Genomic DNA, 20418 nt, shown 5'->3' on the forward strand with positions numbered 1-20418 from the left:
TCGTATGGACAACATAGTAATAAGCATCCCTAGCATAGAGAAACAACTGAAGGACTTGAAACCAAATAAGTCATCAGATCCAGGTGGAATCCCAATTTGGTTTTTTTCAGTTTTTCATAGAGTACTCCATGGCATTGGCCCCTTACTTAGCTTTCTTTTACTGCGAACGCCTTGCCCAGTGCAAAGTCCCAAGTGAATGGACAAAAGCACAAGTGACTCCTTTGTATAAGAAAGCTAAAAGAACAGAGTACCAAAATTACAGACCAATATCCCCAACATTGGTTTACTGCAGAACCCTTGAACATATTTTATGTTGAAATAAAATAAATTTTCTTGAGACTGAGAAGCTTATGTCCACGAATCATTATGCTTTCAGGAGCATCAGACATGCAAAACTCAACTTTATCCTTTTCTCACATGATATATTGCAAACTATGGATGAAGGACAACAGAGAGATTCCATATTTCTAGATTTCCAGAAAATTTTTGACATGGTGCTGCATTATGGGCTGTTAAAGAAGGTACAAGCATATGGAATAGGTTTGCAGATATGTGAGTGGCTCAAAGACTTCTTAAGTTATAGACCCAGTATGTTGTCCTTGACAGCAAATGTTAATCAGAGACAAGGATATCACCAGGTGTAGTGTCTGTATAAATAAATGTTTTTGTGGTCAAGGTGGGCAGCAATCTGCAGTTGTTTGCTGATGATGCTGTGGTGTGCAGTGTACAGTAAGTTGTCATCATTGAATAATTGTCGAAGAATACAAGATGATTTAGACAAAATTTCTAGTTGGTATGATAAATGGCAGTGAGCTCTAAATGTAGAAAAATGTAAGTTAATGTGGATGAGTAGGAAAACCAAAGCTGTAATGTTCGGATACAGCATTAGTAGTGTCCTGCTTGACACAGTCACATCGGTGAACTACGTGGGCATAATGTTACAAAGGAATATGAAATGGAATGAGCATGTGAGGATTGTAGTAGGAAAGTTGAATGGATGACTTTGGTTTATTGCAAAAATTCTAGGAAAGTGTGGTTCATCTGCAAAGGAGACCATATATAGGACACTAGGGCAACCCATTCTTGCATAGTGCTAGAGTGCTTGGGGCCAGTACCAGGTCAGATTGAAGGAAGATGTCCAAGCAATTCAGAGGCAATCTGCTAGATTTGTTAGTGGTAGGTTCGAACAATGTGCAAGTGTTACGGAGATGCTTTGGAACTCAAAGGGAATCCCTGGAGGGAAGGCAACATTCTTTTCAAGAAACACTATTGAGAAAATTTAGAGAACTGTCATTTGACGCTGACAGCAGAATGATTCTGTTGCCTCCGACATATATTCTGCATAATTACCACAAATATAAGCTATGAGAAATTAGGGCTCATATGGAGTGATATAGACAGTCATTTTTCCTTCGTTCTATTTGCAAGTGGAACAGAATAAGAAAGGACTAATAGTGGTATGGGGTACCCTCCACCACATGTCGTGAGATGGATTGTGGAATATTGATGCAGACATAGATGTAGAAGAGTGTCACAATATATCTCCATTGGCAAAAGATTCCGGATTAGTCCCCTATTTAGATATGCAGGAGAACACTGCCAAGGGGATGGTAACAATGAGAAAAAGGCTAAATAACGAATGAAAAGGTAGCTCCTTTGAGTAGGAATGTCGAATGTCAGAAGCCTGTATGTGGTACGAAAGCTAGAAAATCTGAAAAGGAAAATAAAAGGCACAGCTAGATATATAGTGTGTCAGTGAAAAGAAGATAAGAATTTATGGTCTGACAAAAATGGTGTAACAGGCATAGGACAGAATAAGTTGTTGTGAACAGTTTAGAGGTAAAATTATTCTCAAAAGACTCAACATCAAACCAACACCAACAATGACAGTTCAAGAAGACATGCTGGTAGTGCAAGCAGAAGATGAAAGTATGTGAGTATATTGAATGTGTAATTCTTTATGTAAACAAGCTACTCGTGTAGGCCCTGAAGTCCCAAGAGATGCCATAGTATAGAGGGTCAAGCACACCACCCCCTTGTTCATTTTGCTGACTTTCCGTACTGTGGAGCCACTACTTCTCATTCAAGTAGCTCTTCAATTGACATCACAAGGTTCATTGCACCCCATACCATTCCTCCCACCAAGGAGAAATCCTTGCCAGTACACCGAGCGAGGTGGCGCAGTGGTTAGCACACTGGACTCGCATTCAGGAGGACGAGGGTTCAAACCCACATCCGGCCATCCTGATTTAGGTTTTCCACGATTTCCCTAGATCGCTCCAGGCAAATGCCGGAATGGTTCCTTTGAAAGGGCACGGCCAACATCCTTCCCTAATCCGATGAGACCGATGACCTTGCTGTCTGGTCTCCTCCCCCAAAACAACCCCAACCCCCCTTGCCAGTACTGGGAATCGAACCCGGGTCTCTCACATGGCAGCCATGTACACTGACCACACAGCTATGGAGGTGGACTTCTGAATACAAAGGGAGATGAGATTTAGTAAGCTTGTGGGGTGCCTGAAATGCTGTAGTAGAGGGAGGAATAGAAAGAGTTATGAGAGAATATTGACTCAATTCTAGGAATGAGGAGCAGAAAGTTTAATTTAGTTCTGCAATAAATTTAAGCTAGTAACAGTGAACAACTGTTCAAAAATCACAAGAGAAGGAGTGATGTGTGGAAAAGGCCAGGAGACAAGGGAAGATTCCAGCTGGACCACATCGTGGTCAGAGACATTGCAAAATCAGATATTGGATTTACGGCATATCCAGGACAGATACAGACTTAGAACACTGTTTAGTAATGATAAAGAAAGAAGAGTAGACTGAAGTTTTAGAGAATCATCTGGAAAAAGCAGTGTGAAAAGAAGTGGAATCTGAGGTACTGAAGAATTATGAGGTGCATTTTGAAGTTCTCTTAAGACTGTGATATTGTGGTACTGTACCGTTACTGTCAATGAAACCTGTGTTTTAAATATCAATTTGTGGTAATGAACGAATAATGACTTCAATGTAAAGGCAACCCCGTAATTCTGATGTGGCTGTACCGTACCGCGAGGCCAATAAAGTAAAAAAACAAAATCAAACGTTTTTGAACATTAGATTCACTAAACGAGCGAACTGGTTCACACATGATGAGGAACGAAAAACATATACATTTATAGTGCGTATAACCTGCGAGATCTGTGTACAGGAAGAGATATTCTGGCATGACCGGTGGCTTACCTTGAATCCAGTGGGGCACCAGTCGACGAAGCGGACGCCGCGCTTGTTCTTGATTGTGGCGATGGCGGCGTTCACGTCCTTGGGTACGACGTCGCCGCGGTACAGCATGCAGCAGGCCATGTACTTGCCTGCCCGCGGGTCGCATTTGACCATCTGGTTGCTCGGCTCGAAGCAGGCGGCCGTGATCTCCGCCACGGACATGCCCTCGTGGTAGGCCTTGTCCGCGGACACGACGGGCGCGTACGCGGCCAGAGGGAAGTGAATGCGCGGGAAGGGCACTAGGTTGGTCTGGAACTCGGTCAGGTCGACGTTGAGGGCACCGTCGAAGCGCAACGACGCCGTGATGGAGGATACCACCTGGCTCACCAGGCGGTTCAGGTTGATGTAGCGCGGCCTGCCGATGCCCAGTCGCGAACGGCAGATGTCGTAGATGGCCTCGTTGTCCACCATGAAGGCGCAGTCCGAGTGTTCCATGGTGCCGTGCGTCGTCAGCACCGCGTTATACGGCTCCACCACCGCCGTAGATACCTGTGTTACAGAAGTCCTAAGCACGCGGTTGCGTAGGCGGTGCGAAGAGTGTATGAACTGTGAACGTATGCTGAAAATCCAGTGGGACAGCCCAAATCGGAAATTTCGTGTTGAACAATGAGTTATTTAAGTTGCTGGCAGCGGCCAGAACGTTTGGAAATAATAATTTGATCAGCTGTTTCAAAGGATGAAGAGATGAACTGTATACAGAAGAAATAGGTTTGAAATAGTATAATTAACAGTGGTTAACAACAAAACTTTCTTAGTACTTCCTGTACAACATGTCTAAGTACAAAAGAACAATAATATGCGGAAAGATTTGATGTAACTGAACACACTATAATACTGGAAAGAAATTCGAACTACTTTGCTACGAATTGTATTAGGAGTCATGTAGGTATATGACCGCAATTAGTATGTCTGTTTCAGTAAATCGAATAATTTTTTGCATGTATCTAGATCACTACAATGATTACAAGGCGACTGGTAGTAATCGCTACATACGACGTACCGTAGTTATCACAGCAAATCGTCACAGTTGTCTAATCAGCTTTCCCATGACAAGATTTCTAGATCCATCAACACTTACAAAAGTCAAACAACATCATGAACCTCAACTGCCACAGAACAACGTAAATTTCAAATGTTTGGAGGGGAAAGCTGTAACATAGAACTGATTTGCTTTTGGGTAAGTGCAATCAGACTTGAGCGGTTCTTGGCGCTTCAGTCTGGAACCGCGCGACCGCTACGGTCGCAGGTTCGAATCCTGTCTCGGGCGTGGATGTGTGTGATGTCCTTAGGTTAGTTAGGTTTAAGTTGTTCCAAGTTATAGGGGACTGATGACCTTGGAACTCATTGTTGGTTCTCTACTTCTTTCCTGCAGACGTTTTTATTCCCCGATCATGAATCGTAAGTTTCCTATTCACCCTTCAATAAGACTTACTTAGCTTTCGCTGCTTTTAGTAATTTACATCTTGATGAAAGAGCTGCTGTCCAATCTTCAAAATTCTACGTTTGGTGGTGTCATCTTTTGTTGCTATTGTTGAACAAATCACGGCGGCAAGATAGGACGATGATCACTGTTTAAGAACGAATAAATTAAAAGAAGCATCAAATATATGACGTGTTTAATTCTGAATAAGCAAAAGTCTGTTAATAATATCAATAATGACAATAATAGTAAAAGCAGAATAACATAAGACGGATGGACAGCGCCTGATGAACGAGGAAGATATTTAATATTTTTGATTCGAAGTCAATGACAAAATTTTCGTTTTACGTGAATGTCATGTAAGATCATGAAGAAACGAACATACGACAGAAAGTGCGTGGACCAGTGTGACTTTTAGGGCTATGCAATATGTGAAATGGCCAACGTGTGCAAAAAGGACAGACGAACTACATTAGGCATAGCGTGTTGACGAAAAGAGGTAGAGTCGAAAATGAATAAATGTCAGTGAGATAAAAAGTGTCAAGAAGGTACCCAAAACTGAAGAAATAACTGTAAAATGGTACAAAAAGTGGAAGAAAGAGTTGTATGGAATTCTTCACTGTGAAAACCCTAGGGGAAGGTTTAGTTAGCCTCCAGCTCGGAAAGGATTTTCTTCCTCTGCGCACAATGGACCTTTTCCTTTCCACGTATGAAAGCTGTCTCTTGAGTATTCCCGTATCTGTTAAAAATGCTGACTGTAATGGATGTGAGTATACGTGTGGTGTCATATTTGTGTTGTATGATGATGAGAGAAGGGAGAAGGTGAAAACCGCTGACGGCACATACCCTACTCCTCTCGAATAACGCCGACAATGTCCTCACACTACGGACAAATCACCATCTACAGTGGCAGTGTCAGATGCTCACACGCTCAAAACTGCACCGAAATACGCTTAGAATATAAACCACTCATCCAAAAAACACTGTTATGAGCCATTCTGTTGTAAAACTGCGCGTGTTACTGCGAGAGACATTTGGATGAAGAGAGGAACTTTGGCAATGCGAAGAAACAAAATATTGATGCAATAGGAAATTGAAGGCAGCAAAATGTTTCCAACCTCTTGATGCATACTTCTTTAGGCAATATGAGCTCTACATGCGGAAAACCGCAGATAAAGATGCATCATCGTCATTTCATCACCAGACTTCACTCTGTGCTATGCAATCAACGTCACCAACTGCACCAAAGTATAAGCTTACGTTACAATTCGCTTGGCAGAAGGCACATTATGACCCTGACATACCAATATCATCATTTGAAAATGTAATTAGTAAGGCGCTTCGTACTGGACCGGTTGAATACGAAAGTTGAATGTTAAAAAGTAGTTTTAGTTACTTCTGCATATTTTCTGTTCCACTTTGCGTTGACCACTTCACCGAAATCCCAGACTTTCACTTTGGAGATTGAGTAGCTGCGCAATACTATCAAACCAGGAGAAAAAGTTGGTTGTTCAGATAGCGTATTTATTTTAAGCAGAGAGAAATGTAGTAATGAGTCATGGCAATGAGATATATGTGGTTTTGGTCCTATTACATCGATATTTTGTTTCTTCGTGTTACCAAAGGTCCTCTGTTAGACCTTGAATTGCTGACCATTCAAATGTCTCCCATTGTAAGAAGCCGTAACTTTGTATGCAAATGGCTGATACAAGTGTTTTTGGGATGAGCGATTTATATTCTAAGCGCATTTTCGTGCGGTTCTTAGCGTTCGAGCTCACGCACTTTGTAACACCAATAATTTATCTATTTTGTGTATAAGTTCTCTGCTGACATTGTACACTAGTATATCTGCGTAGTTAAGATCTTTGGTTATTATGTTAATTATTTTGGCATTTTAAGAAATTGTATTGAACTGTACCTCTTGGTTTTTATATGTAATAGTCTGTGTGTGTAATAATTTGTAAAAACTCTGTATATTTTACTGCTCCATAAGTAGCGAAACTAAATGTGTAAGCTGTAGTAAAGCCCTGCCGGTACAGAAGTAATTTGGTGGGACTGGAAGAGGTGGACCTGGCGCGCGAGCCGCTTGATTCCTTTGTGGTGAGTGGCAAATGGTTCAAATGGCTCTGAGCACTATGGTAACTAACGTCTGAGGTAATCAGTCCCCTAGAACTTAGAACTTCCTAAACCTAACTAATCTAAGGACATCACAGACACCCATGCCCGAGGCAGGGTTCGAACCTGCGACCGTAGCAGTCGCGCGGTTCCGGACTGAAGCGCCTAGAACCGCTCGGTCACAATGGCCGGCGATGAGTGGCAAATCGAGCTCTGACTGTGATACTGGGTGGTCAACGGCAGCCTTGGTCAGCTTCTTGTGGTTATTGTAAAGATATAAATTGAGGCTAGAAGAGCTTGCGAACATGTAAATTAGCCTCGGATGGAATGTAAAGTGGCCTATCGACTTTGGTATCATAACTGGCCATATTTGGTTACATTTACAACTCCAAGAAGTTATATTTGCCATTTTCTTAATTTTGTGTGTTAGTATTTACAACTGATTATGGTTCTTCAAGCCATACCAGTTTAAGGGACCCTATAAGCTACTTAACTAGTGTGATAAATGAAAGTAGAGGTTCCTTCTGAGCAAGTGTAGCAATCAGTACAATCATTTATTCTGCACCAAAACTTATAAATAATAACAGTACTACCCATTTGTATAGAGTAACTTCATGTGCAAGTTTCTGAAGACCATAGTAATAAGTACTGTTTGAAATCATGATATTTTTTGTGATAGTTAATTAAAACAATAGTAGTTCATACTATTGCCAGTTAGACTTTTTTAGTAGGTTCATATTCTGCACTTCTGCATTTGTTCATTACATTAGATAGAAGTTTTTGTGTGCCGGCCAGTGTGGCTGAGCGGTTCAAGGCGCTTCAGTCTGGAACCGCGCCACCGCTGCGGTCGCAGGTTCGAATCCTGCCTCGGGCATGGATGTGTGTGATGTCCTTAGGTTAGTTTGGTTTAAGTAGTTCTAAGTTCTAGGGGACCGATGACCTCAGATGTTAGGTCCCATAGTGCTCAGAACCATTTGAACAATTTTTAGTAGTTTTTGTCAACAGCAAGTGTTATTGTGAGACGGTGTGTACTACTTTTCCTTTATTGGTCATTCTGTGTTCTGCATAAGGGTTAACTGTTGTGTTGTTTGCTAGGGAGAGTTACTGTATAATATTGAGAGTAACTGTGTTAGAAGAGATTAGTTAGTGTATCAAGTGAGGTTAGTTTTCTTAGGAGTTTATTTCCACTTTGCCATAAAACTTGATACCGCATTGCCTAATTAGGCTGGCGACAGCATATATATATATATATATATATATATATATATATATATATATATATATATATAGTTTATTTTCGTATTTGTAGAACGTCAGTTAAAAATCTGTTTGCTTTGTTGTTGTAACTGTTTCGCTTATTTCGCCATTACGAAAGTATAGTCTGATTCCTTGTCATCATATACAGTCATGGTCAGGCTAAACCCTTCAGAGAAAGTTAACATTGTCGACGATTGCCGGGGCCGATCGTGTTACAACTTCCCATGTCAGTCTTTAATTGGTGACTTTGATAGGTATCCTGCCATTGCCTCTCCACCCGCTGCCGGCCAAATATTGCGGATGAAAATTCTTTCTGCTATTAGGATTCGAACCAACTACCTATGAGTCGAGCACAGCCGCACAAGCGTACTTCAGCGACCTCGGCTACAGAGGGGTTTCTAAATAGCAAATCCCTGCTGGTTGACTGCTTGGAACCTGCATAACGAATCAAATAAATATAAGTACAAAAAAAACTGAAAGGTTTACCTTACCTAAATTCGAACGAGAGTTCCCACATAGTCTACGGACTGCTGTGTTATCAGTAAACGAGACGCATTCCACGACTGACTTCTTAAGTAATAGAACCCAGTACGTTGTCCTCGATGGTGAGTGTTCATCGGAGGTGAGGGTATCGTCTGGAGTGCCCCAGGAAAGTGTGGTAGGTCCGCTGTTGTTTTCTATCTAGATAATCGATCTTTTGGACGGGGTGGATAGCAATGTGCGGCTGTTTGCTGATGATGCTGTGGTGTACGGGAAGGTGTCGTCGTTGAGTGACTGTAGGAGGACACAAGATGACTTGAACAGGATTTGTGATTGGTGTAAAGCATGGCAGCTAACTCTAAATATAGATAAATGTAAATTAATGCAGACGAATAGGAAAAAGAATCCCGTAATGTCTGAAAACTCCATTAGTAGTGTAGCGCTTGACACAGTCACGTCGATTAAATATTTGGGCGTAACATTGCAGAGCGATATGAAGTGGGACAAGCACGTAATGGCAGTTGTGGGGAAGGCGGATGGTCGACTTCGGTTCATTGGTAGAATTTTGGGAAGAAGTGGTTCATCTGTAAAGGAGACCGCTTATAGAACGCTGGTGCGACCTATTCTTGAGTACTGTTCGAGCGTTTGGGATCCCTATCAGGTCGGATTGAGGGAGGACATAGAAGCAATTCAGAGGCGGGCTGCTAGATTTGTTACTGGTAGGTTTGATCATCACGCGAGTGTTACGGAAATGCTTCAGGAACTCGAGTGGGAGTCTCTAGGAGAAAGGAGGCGTTCTTTTCGTGAATCCCTACTGAGGAAATTTAGAGAATCAGCATTTGAGACTGACTGCAGTACAATTTTACTGCTGCCAACTTACATTTCGCAGAAAGACCACAAAGATAAGATAAGAGAGATTAGGGCTGGTACAGAGGAATATAGGCAGTCATTTTCCCTCGTTTTGTTTGGGAGTGGAAAAGGGAGAGAAGATGCTAGTTGTGGTACGAGGTACCCTCCGCCACGCACCGTATGGTGGATTGCGGAGTATGTATGTAGAAGTGGATGTAGATGCTCTCGCTGAAGAAGGAAGCCGTACCTGTGGCGCCGGGTAGACGGCGAACTCGAGCTTGCTCTTCTTGGAGAACTCCTCGGAGAGCTTCTCCATGACGAGCGAGGTGAAGCCGGAGCCGGTGCCGCCGCCGAACGAGTGGAAGAGCAGGAAGCCCTGCAGGCTCTCGCAGCCGTCGACCACCTTGCGCACGCGGTCCAGCACCGTGTCGATCATCTCGCCGCCGATCGAGTGGCGGCCGCGCGCGTAGTTGTTGGCCGCATCCTCCTTGCCGGCCACCAGCGACTGCGGGTGGTACAGGTCGCGGTGGCTGCCCGTCCGCACCTCGTCTGCGCACGTTAAATTACAAAAACGACTAAGAAGTTGTCCAACTAGCTCCATTTTTCAAAATACACTGCTGGCCATTAAAATTGCTACACCACGAAGACGACGTGCTACAGACGCGAAATTTAACCAACAGGAAGAGGATGCTGTGATATGCAAATGATTAGCTTTTCAGAGCAGTCACACAAGACTGGCGCCGGTGGTGACACCTACAACGTGCTGACATGAGGAGACTTTCCAACCGATTTCTAATACACAAAGAGCAGTTGACCGGCGTTGCGTGGTGAAAAGTTGTTGTGATGCCTCGTGTAAGGAGGAGAAATGCGTACCATCACATTTCCGACTTTGATAAAGGTCGGATTGTAGCCTATCGCGATTGCGGTTTATCGTATCGCGACATTGCTGCTCGCGTTGGTCGAGATCCAATGACTGTTAGTAGAATATGGAATCGGTGGGTTCAGGAGGGTAATTCGGAACGCCGTGCTGGATCCTAACGGCCTCGTATCACAAGCGGTCGAGATGACAGGCATCTTATCCGCATGGCTGTAATGGATCGTACAGCCACGTCTCGATCCCTGAGTCAACAGATGGGGACTTTTGCAAGACAACAACCACCTGTACGAACAGTTCGACGACGTTTGCAGCAGCATGGACTATCAGCTCGGAGACCATGGCTGCAGTTAGCCTTGACACTGCATCACAGACAGGAGTGCCTTCGATGGTATACTCAACGACGAACCTGGGTGCACAAATGGCAGAACGTCATTTTTTCGGATGAATCCAGGTTCTGTTTACAGCATCATGATGATCGCGACATAGCAGTGAACGCACATTGGAAGCGTGTATTCGTCATCGCTATACCTGCGTATCACCCGGCGTCATGGTATGGGGTGTCATTGGTTACACGTCTCGGTCACCTCTTGTTCGCATTGACGGCACTTTGAACTGTGGACATTACATTTCAGATGTGTTACGACCCGTGCCTCTACCCTTCATTCGATCCTTGCGAAACCCTATATTTCAGCAGGATAATGCACGACCGCATGTTGCAGGTCCTGTACGGGCCTTTTTGGATACAGAAAATGTTCGATTGCTGCCCTGGCCAGCACATTCTCCAGATCTCTCACCAATTGAAAACGTCTGGTCAATGGTGGCCGAGCAACTGGCTCGTCACATACGCCAGTCACTACTCTTGATGAACTGTGGTATCGTGTTGAAGCTGCCATCCCAGCTCTGTTTGACTAAATGCCCAGGCGTATCAAGGCCGTTCTTACGGCCAGAGGTGGTTGTTCTGGGTACTGATTTGTCAGGATCTATGCACCCAAATTGCGTGAAAATGTAATCATATGTCAGTTATAGTATACTATATTTGTCCAATGAATACCCGTTTATCATCTGCATTTCTTATTGGTGTAGCAATTTTAATGGCTAGTAGTGTGTTATGGGTCGAGGAAGGGGCGGGGGATAATATTTTTATTTTTTCATTTGTCCCCAGATATTTATTCAGCCAGCTTCTTAATATGAAGATCGAAAACGGAATATTACGCAAATTACACTACGACTAAGGTCGACATCTGACACACACACACACACACACACACACACACACACACACACACACACACACATAGAGAGAGAGAGAGAGAGAGAGAGAAATAAGAGGAGAGAGGAAGAGAGAACGAGAGAGAGAGGGAGGGAGAGAACGCCAAAACATTATGATTACATGGCTAATAGCTTTTTGACCCACCTTTGGAGCGCAACCCAGCAGCGATCCTGGGTGTCGTGGGTTCGAAATGTCCCTGAACGGCTTCCGGAGATATGTTGCACCCGATGTCTATGCATAGGTCGTGCAGTTCCCGTAAATTACAGGCCGCTGATGTGTGAGCGCTAAGCCGGCATCTGATATCGTCCAACATGTATCCATCACGTGCAGATCAGGCAAATTTGGTGGTCAAAACATCACCGTGAGTTCAGTATCACGCTCTCATGTCCCTCAAACCACTGTAGCACGATTGTGGCCTTGTGATACGAACAGTACCGTCGGCGGAGACATGGAGCATGAAGGGGCGCAAGTGGTCAGCAATAATGTTCATGTAGTCCACAGCTGTCACGGTACATTGGTATGTGAAATGGCCAACTTGTGGAAAATGGGCAAATGAACTACGTTAGGCATAGCATGTAGACAAAAAGAAGTAGAGTCAAAAGAAAAATGATCAAATATCAGAGTGATAAATGCATCTTACAATAATTCCTAGCTGACCCATAAGCGAAACACAATAATAATAATAATAATAAAGAAAATAAAATTGTCAAGAAGGCGTACAAAACTGAAGAAATAACTGCAAAAAGGGAAAGAAAGTAGAAGAAAGGGTTGTATGGAATGGTTCACATGTCCTATGGGAGCCCAGGTGAAAGTCCTCCGTAGTATTATGCTGTACTCACCGGGGTGCGTCGATGGCCTGGGAGACGGAGTGTTTGGACGCGACCATCGACCTGGTGAAACAAGGGACGTGATTCATCCGACCAGGCGACACATTTCCATTGATCTATTGTCCAGTCTCTTTCATCCTGTGCCCACTGCAATCGTAATTTACGATGTTCAAACAATCTACGGGAATGAGATCGGGTGATGTCGTCGACAACCACCGATATTTCGACAGCTGCACAGCCTGCCATTTCCAAGGCGCAAATGCAACGAGATAGATTAGCAAAGAGATTTAAAACCTCGATATGTGGGGAATCAGATCAGATCAGAATAGATCAGCAGAGATATTTAAAACCTCGATATGTGGGGAATGTGCATAAAAACAACACACACGCACGCGCGCACAGACTGTAAACACTAGCGCCACCACACAACCAAAGATGACCAGCGCAGGGATTATCGATAACATATTAATTACCATTCGGTTTGGTAGCATTAACAGTGTCCCTCTATTATTTGATCAGTGAGAGAGCGGATGTCTCAACAGAATTTAGGCAAAAACCTCCACCTCTATTTGTAAGGCCACTCGCTAATTTAATCTCAACTGTTTCCTTACTAACACTATCCCAGTATCTGGAAGTGCTTACCAGTATCTCGCCCCCCCCCCCCCCAAATTCTATAAGTCCCTCCAGATCCTTGAGCGCCATGCACTCCGCCTCACCTTCCGTATACGCCTCCCGTCCCCCACGCAGATCCTCTATGATCTCATTCCCTTCCCCCATCTGCTCCTATTCCTCGAACATATCCGCATCCTCTACACCTCCCGCCGTCTTGAACCCCCTCACCCCCTGGTTGCTCCTCTCCTCTCCGATCCCCACCTCCTGCCACGTCTTCACTGTTGTGTCCCCCCTACCCTCCATCTCTGCACCCTTCATCTCCTTTCCCAAGGTGGCTTCCATCAACTCCCCCTCCCGGATGATGCCCTCTCTCCCTCCATTTACCCCTCCTATCAACTCTGATCCTCACTCCCCCTCCTTTCCTCTGTCCTTTTCCCGGGCTCCCTCTCCCCCCCTTCCATCCTCTTTCTTCCCCACCTCCCCTCTCTTTGCCCCCTTCTCTCCCCCGCGTCCTTTTCCATTTCCCTCCTCTGCCTCCTCTCATTCCCTCTCGCGTCTGCCCTTCTCCCCCTTTATTAGTCCTCTCTCTCCTTGATTCCCCCTCTTTTCGTTTTTTCCTCTCCTCCCTCCTTGTTTTTCCCCCTCCTGCAGGTCCCCCCCCCCCCCCCCATCTGCCTTTGGCTCGGGAGTGTCGTCTTTGTGCTTCCACTTTCGTGCAGTGTTCTACAGTGAGTGTTCTACAGTGTGTGTTTTACAGTGAGTGTTCCGTGTTGTGTTTTTTGGGACTTCTTGTGAACGGCCATCATACTGTCGCTGGGTGTGCCTTTTATCTCTTGCGAACAGAAACCAGACTGTCGCCATGTTTTTTAATTGTGTGTCTACTATGTTACTTGTCTGATTCCTGTGTATTTTATCTACATTGCCAACCCCTTTTGCTTTCTGTTTTAACTTTCCGCAATTTTACGCCATTTTACACTTTAAATCACCATTTTATCTCCTGTTTTTCCTTATTTCTTTCTTCTTCCTTTATTTAAAAAAAGTCTGTAGGTTGTAGAGCAGTGTAGTAAGCTGCTGCCAGCCCGCCCCCTTCGGGGGAAATTGAAAATCAATAAAGGAAAAAAAACCAGTATCTCCGTGTTGTTATACTCCATAGGATGATCAGTGCTAAGGCAATGTCATACAATAGCAAATTTGATCGGCTGTAGTAAACTTATGTGACATTTACGCTCGGTACATCTGTAGAGAAAGCATATGAGGATATTGAAAGGGTAATACAGTGCGTAAAGGGAGATGAAAATCTAGTAGTCATGAGGGACTGGCATGTATTTTTAGGGGAAGGAGTAGAAGAAAAGGTTTCAGGAGAATATAAGCTTGGGAAAAGGAATGAGAGAAGAGAAGGACTAATTGAGTTCTGTAATAAATTTCAGCTAGTAATAGCGACTACTCTGTTCAAGAATTGCAAGAGTTGGAGGTATACTTGGAAAAGGCAGGGTGACACGAGAAGATTTCAATCAGATTACATCATGGTCAGACAGATTCCGAAATCAGATACTGGATTGTAAAGCGTACCCAGGAGCAGGTCACAATATAGTAGTGATGAAGAGTAGGCTGAAGTTTAAGACATTAATAAGGAAGAATCAATACGCAATTAAGTGGGATTTGGGTGTACTAAGGAATGACGAGATACGCTTGAAGTTCTCTAAGGCTTTAGTTACAGTAATAAGGAATAACTCATTAGGCAATACAGTTGAAGAGGAATTTACATTTCCAAAAAGAGCCATCACAGAAGTTGGAAAGAAAAAAATAGGTAAAAAGAAGATAACTGTAAAGAAACCATGGGTAACAGAAGAAATACTTCAGTTGATCGATGAAAGGAGAAAGAACAAAAACGTTCTGCGGAACTCAAAGAATACAGAAATACAAGTCGCTGAGGAATGAAATAAATGGGAAGTGCAGGGAAGCTAAAACGAAATGGCGGTATGAAAAAATGAAGAAATCGAAAAATAAATGATTGTCGGAAGGACAGACTCAGCATACAGGAAAATCAAAAACACCTTCAGTGACATTAAAAGTAAGGGTGGTAACATTACGAGTTCAACGGGAATTCCGCTGTTAAATGCAGATGAGAGAGCAGATAGGAGATAGGTGAAAAGAACACACTGAAAGCCTCTATGATGGGGAAGATTTGTCTGATGTGATAGAAGAAGAAACAGGAGTCGATTTAGAAGAGACAGGGGATCCAGTATTAGAATCAGAATTTAAAAGAGCTTTGGAGGACTTAAGATCAAATAAGGCAGAAGGAATAGATAACAATCCATCAGAATTTCTAAAATCATTGGGGAAGTGGCAACAAAACAACTATTCACGTTGGTGTGTGGAATGTATGAGTCTGGCGACATACCATCTGACTTTCGGAAAAATATCATCCACACAATTCCGAAGACTGCAAAAGAGCTAAAAAGTGCGAGAATTATCGCGCAATCAGCTTAATAGCTCATGCATCCAAGTTGCTGACAATCATATCCAGAAGAATGGAAAAGAAAACTGAGGATGTGCTAAATGACGATTAGTTTGCCGGCCGCGGTGGTCTAGCGGTTCTAGGCGCGCAGTCCGGAACCGCGCGACTGCTACGGTCGCAGGTTCGAATCCTGCCTCGGGCATGGATGTGTGTGATGTCATTAGGTTAGTTAGGTTTAAGTAGTTCTAAGTTCTAGGGGACTGATGACCATAGATGTTAAGTCCCATAGTGCTCGGAGCCATTTGAACCATTTTTGAACGATTAGTTTGGGTTTAGGAAAGGTAAAGGCACCAGAGAGGCAACTCTGACGTTGCAGTTGATAACGGAAGCAAGACTAAAGAAAAATCAAGACACGTTCATAGGATTTGTCGACGTGGAAAAAGCTTTCGACAGTGTAAAATGGAGCAAGATGTTCGAAATTCCGAGAAAAATAGGGGTAAGCTCTAGGGAGAGAAAGGTAATATACAATATGGACAGGAACCAAGACGGAATAATAAGAGTGGAGGGCAAAGAAAGGAATGCTCGGATTAAAAAGAATGTAAGACAGGGAGGTAGTCTTTCGCCCCTACGTTCAATCTGTACATCCAAGAAGCAATGATAGAAATAAAAGAAAGGTTCAGGAGTGGAAATGTGAAAGGATATCAATGATACGATTCGCTGATGAGATTGCTATCCTGAGTGAAAGTGAAGCAGAATTATGTGATCCGTTGAATGGAATGAACAATCTAATGAGTACAGAATATGGTTGAGAGTAAATCGAAGAAAGACGAAAGTAGCAGAAATGACAACAGCGAGAAAACTTAACATCAGGATTAATGACACAAAGTAGATGAAGTTAAGAAATTCTGCTACCTAAGCTGTAAAATTACCAATGACGGACGGAGCAAAGAGGACATCAAAAGCAGACCAGCAATGGCGAAAAGGGCATTCCTCGTCAAGAGAAGTCTACTAGTATCAATCATAGGCCTTAATTTGAAGAAGAAATTTCTGAGAATGTACGTCTGGAGTACAGCATTGTATGGAAGTGAAACATGGACTGTGGGAAAACCGGAACTGAAAAGAATCGAAGTGTTTGAGATGTGGTGCTACAGACGAATGTTGAAAATTAGGTGCACTGATAGGGTAAGGAATGAGGAGGTTCTGCGCAGAATCGGAAAGGAAAGGAATATGTGCAAAACACTGACAAGGAGAAAGGACAGGATGATAGGACATCTGTTAAGACATGAGGGAATGACTTCCATGGTACTAGAGGGAGCTGTAGAGGACAAAAACTGTAGAGGAAACAGACTGGAATACATCTAGCAAATAATTGAGAACGTAGGTTGCAATTTCTGCTCTGAGATGATGAGGTTGGCACAGGAGAGAAATTTGTGGTGGGCCACATCAAATCAGTCAGAAGACTGATGACTCCCCCCCCCCCCCCCCCCGAAAAAAAAAAACGCCAGTCTTCCACTGTCTTGATGGTTCGTCCAAGGTATGACCTGTCAAAACTCCAAGGGATACAGAAGACACCCACCAATGCAGTATGTTAGATAGTGATCAAAATAACACATTTAGAATACTGAACTAGGCATTGGAGATGGTATATATCCTTGCAGAAGGGATAGATAACGTCCCAGCAGAATTTGTAAAATGACCGAGGAAAGTGATAACCAAACGATTTTTCAACGTAATGCGTAGAATTCAGGAGACTGGATAAATGCCATTGGATTTTCGGAATAATATCATCGACAAAATGTCAAATACAGCAAGGTTTGATAAATGTGAGAATTACCGCGCAATCAGCTTGGCAGCTCATGCATCTTGTTAGATGAAGATCACTTTAGCTTTATAAAAGATGAAGACACGTCAGAGACAGTCCTGGTTCTACTTTTGACAGTGGAAACAAAACATAACTGAAACATGAAGACCTCTTTTATAGGGTTTGTCGACCTAAAAAGAAGCATTCGACAATGGATACTGGAACAAGACGAGAGAGAGAAGTTATATCAGTGGCGGCAAAGTGAAAACGAAGCTTCTTCACACATGTTGCCAAGGCTGTTGCGAATACGCTGCAGACGTTTCGCTGGGAAGCCTGCATACGTCCCGATCCTGGAGCCCTGAAGAAAGACATTCGTGATGCACGTCTGGGTACAATCATGGTTTCGTGGCCGGCCGAAGTGGCCGTGCGGTTAAAGGCGCTGCAGTCTGGAACCGCGAGACCGCTACGGTCGCAGGTTCGAATCCTGCCTCGGGCATGGATGTTTGTGATGTCCTTAGGTTAGTTAGGTTTAACTAGTTCTAAGTTCTAGGGGACTAATGACCTCAGCAGTTGAGTCCCATAGTGCTCAGAGCCATTTGAACCATGGTTTCGTAGTCAATCGCAGACATTTTACCATTGAGGCACTGACCAGCTTGTCCCCAGTGGGATAAATATATTAACAATTATGGCGATTACTTTTGAAATAATAAACAGTTTACTTACTTTTGTCCCCATTCTCTCGTTTTCATTTGGTTGTCCCTTATCACAGTTTGTCCAAAAACCAAGACTGAACAATAAGATTGGAAGACCTAGAGAGAAGTGCTCAGATTAAGAAGGGCGCAAGGTAACGGTGCCGTCTATTTCCTCATATGTTCAGTCTGTGTATAGAAGAAACAACGAGTGACTAAAAGAGAGTTGCGACCAAAAATCAAGATGAAAGAATATCATTGTTACGATTCGCTGATGACTTTGCTATCCCTAGTGAAAGAGAAGAAATGAATTACAGGACTTTTTGAAATGGAGAAACTGAGAAAAGAATATGAATCAAAGATAAATCGAAGGAAGACGAAAATATTGGGGAGCTGCAGGAATGAGCTTAACGACAAATTTAATATAAAAATTGGGGATAATGTACTACTTTGGAAGCAAAATAGCTACGTCAGAAGAAATAAGGACATAAGGAAATAAGAAGCAGACTAGCATAAGAGAAAACAACATTCCTCGATAAAAAAAAACCAAGCATTGGCCTTAATTTGAGAATGAAATTGATGAAAATTGAAGTCTTTATTGCAGCGCTGTATGGAAGCGAGTGAGAAAATCAGAGAACAAGGGTGCTGAAATTAGGTGGACTGATAGAATGAGAAATAACAAGTTTCTCCACAAAATGAGATACGAAAGGAATGTTTGAGAAACGTTAACGAGAACAGATAGGAGCATTAGATATGTGTTAAGACATCAGGGCATAGCTTCCATGGTACTAGATTGAATTTTAGAGGGTAAAACCTGTAGGGGAAGATGGGGACTGGAATACATCCAACAAATAATTGACGATGTAAGATGGATGCTGCTCTGAAATGAAGAGGTTGTCAAAGGAGAGAAAGTCGTGGGGGATTGTATCAAACAAAATCGAAAGACTAATGAACCTTTAAAGAAAACAATAAATAAATAAATAAATTCATGCATTCAGCAGATGTTTGAAACGGCTTGCTTAGGCAGTAATAGTGGGATCAACAGTTGAACGTGGCTCCGATTCATAGCGCAACTTTGAATTCTTCATAAATACCTAAATACAACAAACACAAATAATTGTACGTGACAGATCAACGTGGTGCCGTTCAGTTGAGGTTCAATCTGAGCACCGATATAATACCTGACAAGACGTTATTAGCGGGAAGTGGAAAGAAATCTTCAGCCAGACGAGCACATTTCATATCAGAACAGAAGATGAAGAAATCATCGCTGAGAACCAAACAATCATGTCTGAATTAAATCAGACGTTTGACACGACAGAAACGGGAAAGCTCGTAGTAGATCTGCAAACAAATGATTAGGATAGTGACTGAATTCGAAGTAAAAGATTCGCGAAATGACTTGTGAGTACCTAGGCTATATGTGTATTTTCAAAAAAATAGAACAGCTGTTGAATAATTATAATGAACTGAGAGCTAATCCCTTCATATCCGAGAATCAGCAACAGCTAAAGGGATTTGCACCCTGTGGTATAAAGTGGGACAGTGCTGTTCTGATATAAGGAGCTTTATCAAGGAAAAATACCGACAGACCTACGTCACCATGAGAACAGCGGTTGATGACCAAGATTGAAGATCTGAGAAGACATATTGGTGGGCATGAAGCTGGTAAAATGTCAAAAAAGCTGGAACGGTACTATGCTGGAACGGTACTGTGACAACATCGTCAGGAACTTCTGAACACACAGCCGACAAGAACTATCGAACCAATAACAGAGTCAAAGTCTAGATATATTGAATGAAATGGAAGTTATTTATAACGTCTCCTCAACTCCAGGTACAAAGGACGTACAAATCGAAAAGAAGATAATGTTCTATTTTGTAAGTCGTAAGAAACCTTATGCGCATACTTTATGGTACCAAGGGCGGACGAAATATGGTATCTTGCAAACAAAAGAGGAAATAATTCCATTTTGGGCGATATAGAACATAATTACAACAAAGATTCCTCAAAATGTACTAGAAAATGGTTAGCAGCGAGTGTATTGGGACCGAGTATTTTTAACAGATAGTATATCAGCGAACACTCCTGGCACAGTGCTCCCTAGATTAATCGCAGTGCGCATCTTATTGACGAAAGAATAAGTTACACCTAAAGCGCTGGGAGAAAATAAACACCCTGAGCAGACGGCATCATCATAGAGACAGTGACATATTACATCTGTTCCAACAACACCAACCGGGACGTTAAAACCAATCTTCCTTCCTTCCTTTAGCAACTTCAACCGTCATTTTCAGTACAGGAGTCAGTTTTCTCAGGGCATGGAGGTCTATGGGAACTGGGCACGGCAGTAGAAACCGTTCAGGGCAGCCAGAAAATTCGGTGAAAGTGGAGATTAAAAGTGAAAATATTGTTCCTCAGTTTTTGGTAACTCGGGACTTATTTTCCATTCTAACGAGCAACAGTGTATGTGAAATTGCAATAAAGAATATAACAACCAA

The 20418-nt window shown here is 42.9% G+C and overlaps 1 protein-coding gene across 1 annotated transcript in view; it reads right to left on the reverse strand.

Annotated features, from left to right (window-relative positions):
- The window catches only part of LOC124796161 (tubulin alpha-8 chain-like), a 76082-nt gene that overhangs the window by 26569 nt on the left and 29095 nt on the right, over window positions 1–20418 (reverse strand). The window contains exons 3-4 of the mRNA XM_047260252.1: window positions 9630–9931; window positions 3223–3750 (exon numbers count right to left, since the gene is read on the reverse strand). Coding sequence (XP_047116208.1) covers window positions 3223–3750; window positions 9630–9931 — 830 coding nt within the window. The remainder of the gene's footprint in view (window positions 1–3222; window positions 3751–9629; window positions 9932–20418) is intronic.

Source organism: Schistocerca piceifrons, chromosome 4 (genome assembly GCF_021461385.2).
Source record: "Schistocerca piceifrons isolate TAMUIC-IGC-003096 chromosome 4, iqSchPice1.1, whole genome shotgun sequence".
NCBI lineage: Eukaryota > Metazoa > Arthropoda > Insecta > Orthoptera > Acrididae > Schistocerca > Schistocerca piceifrons.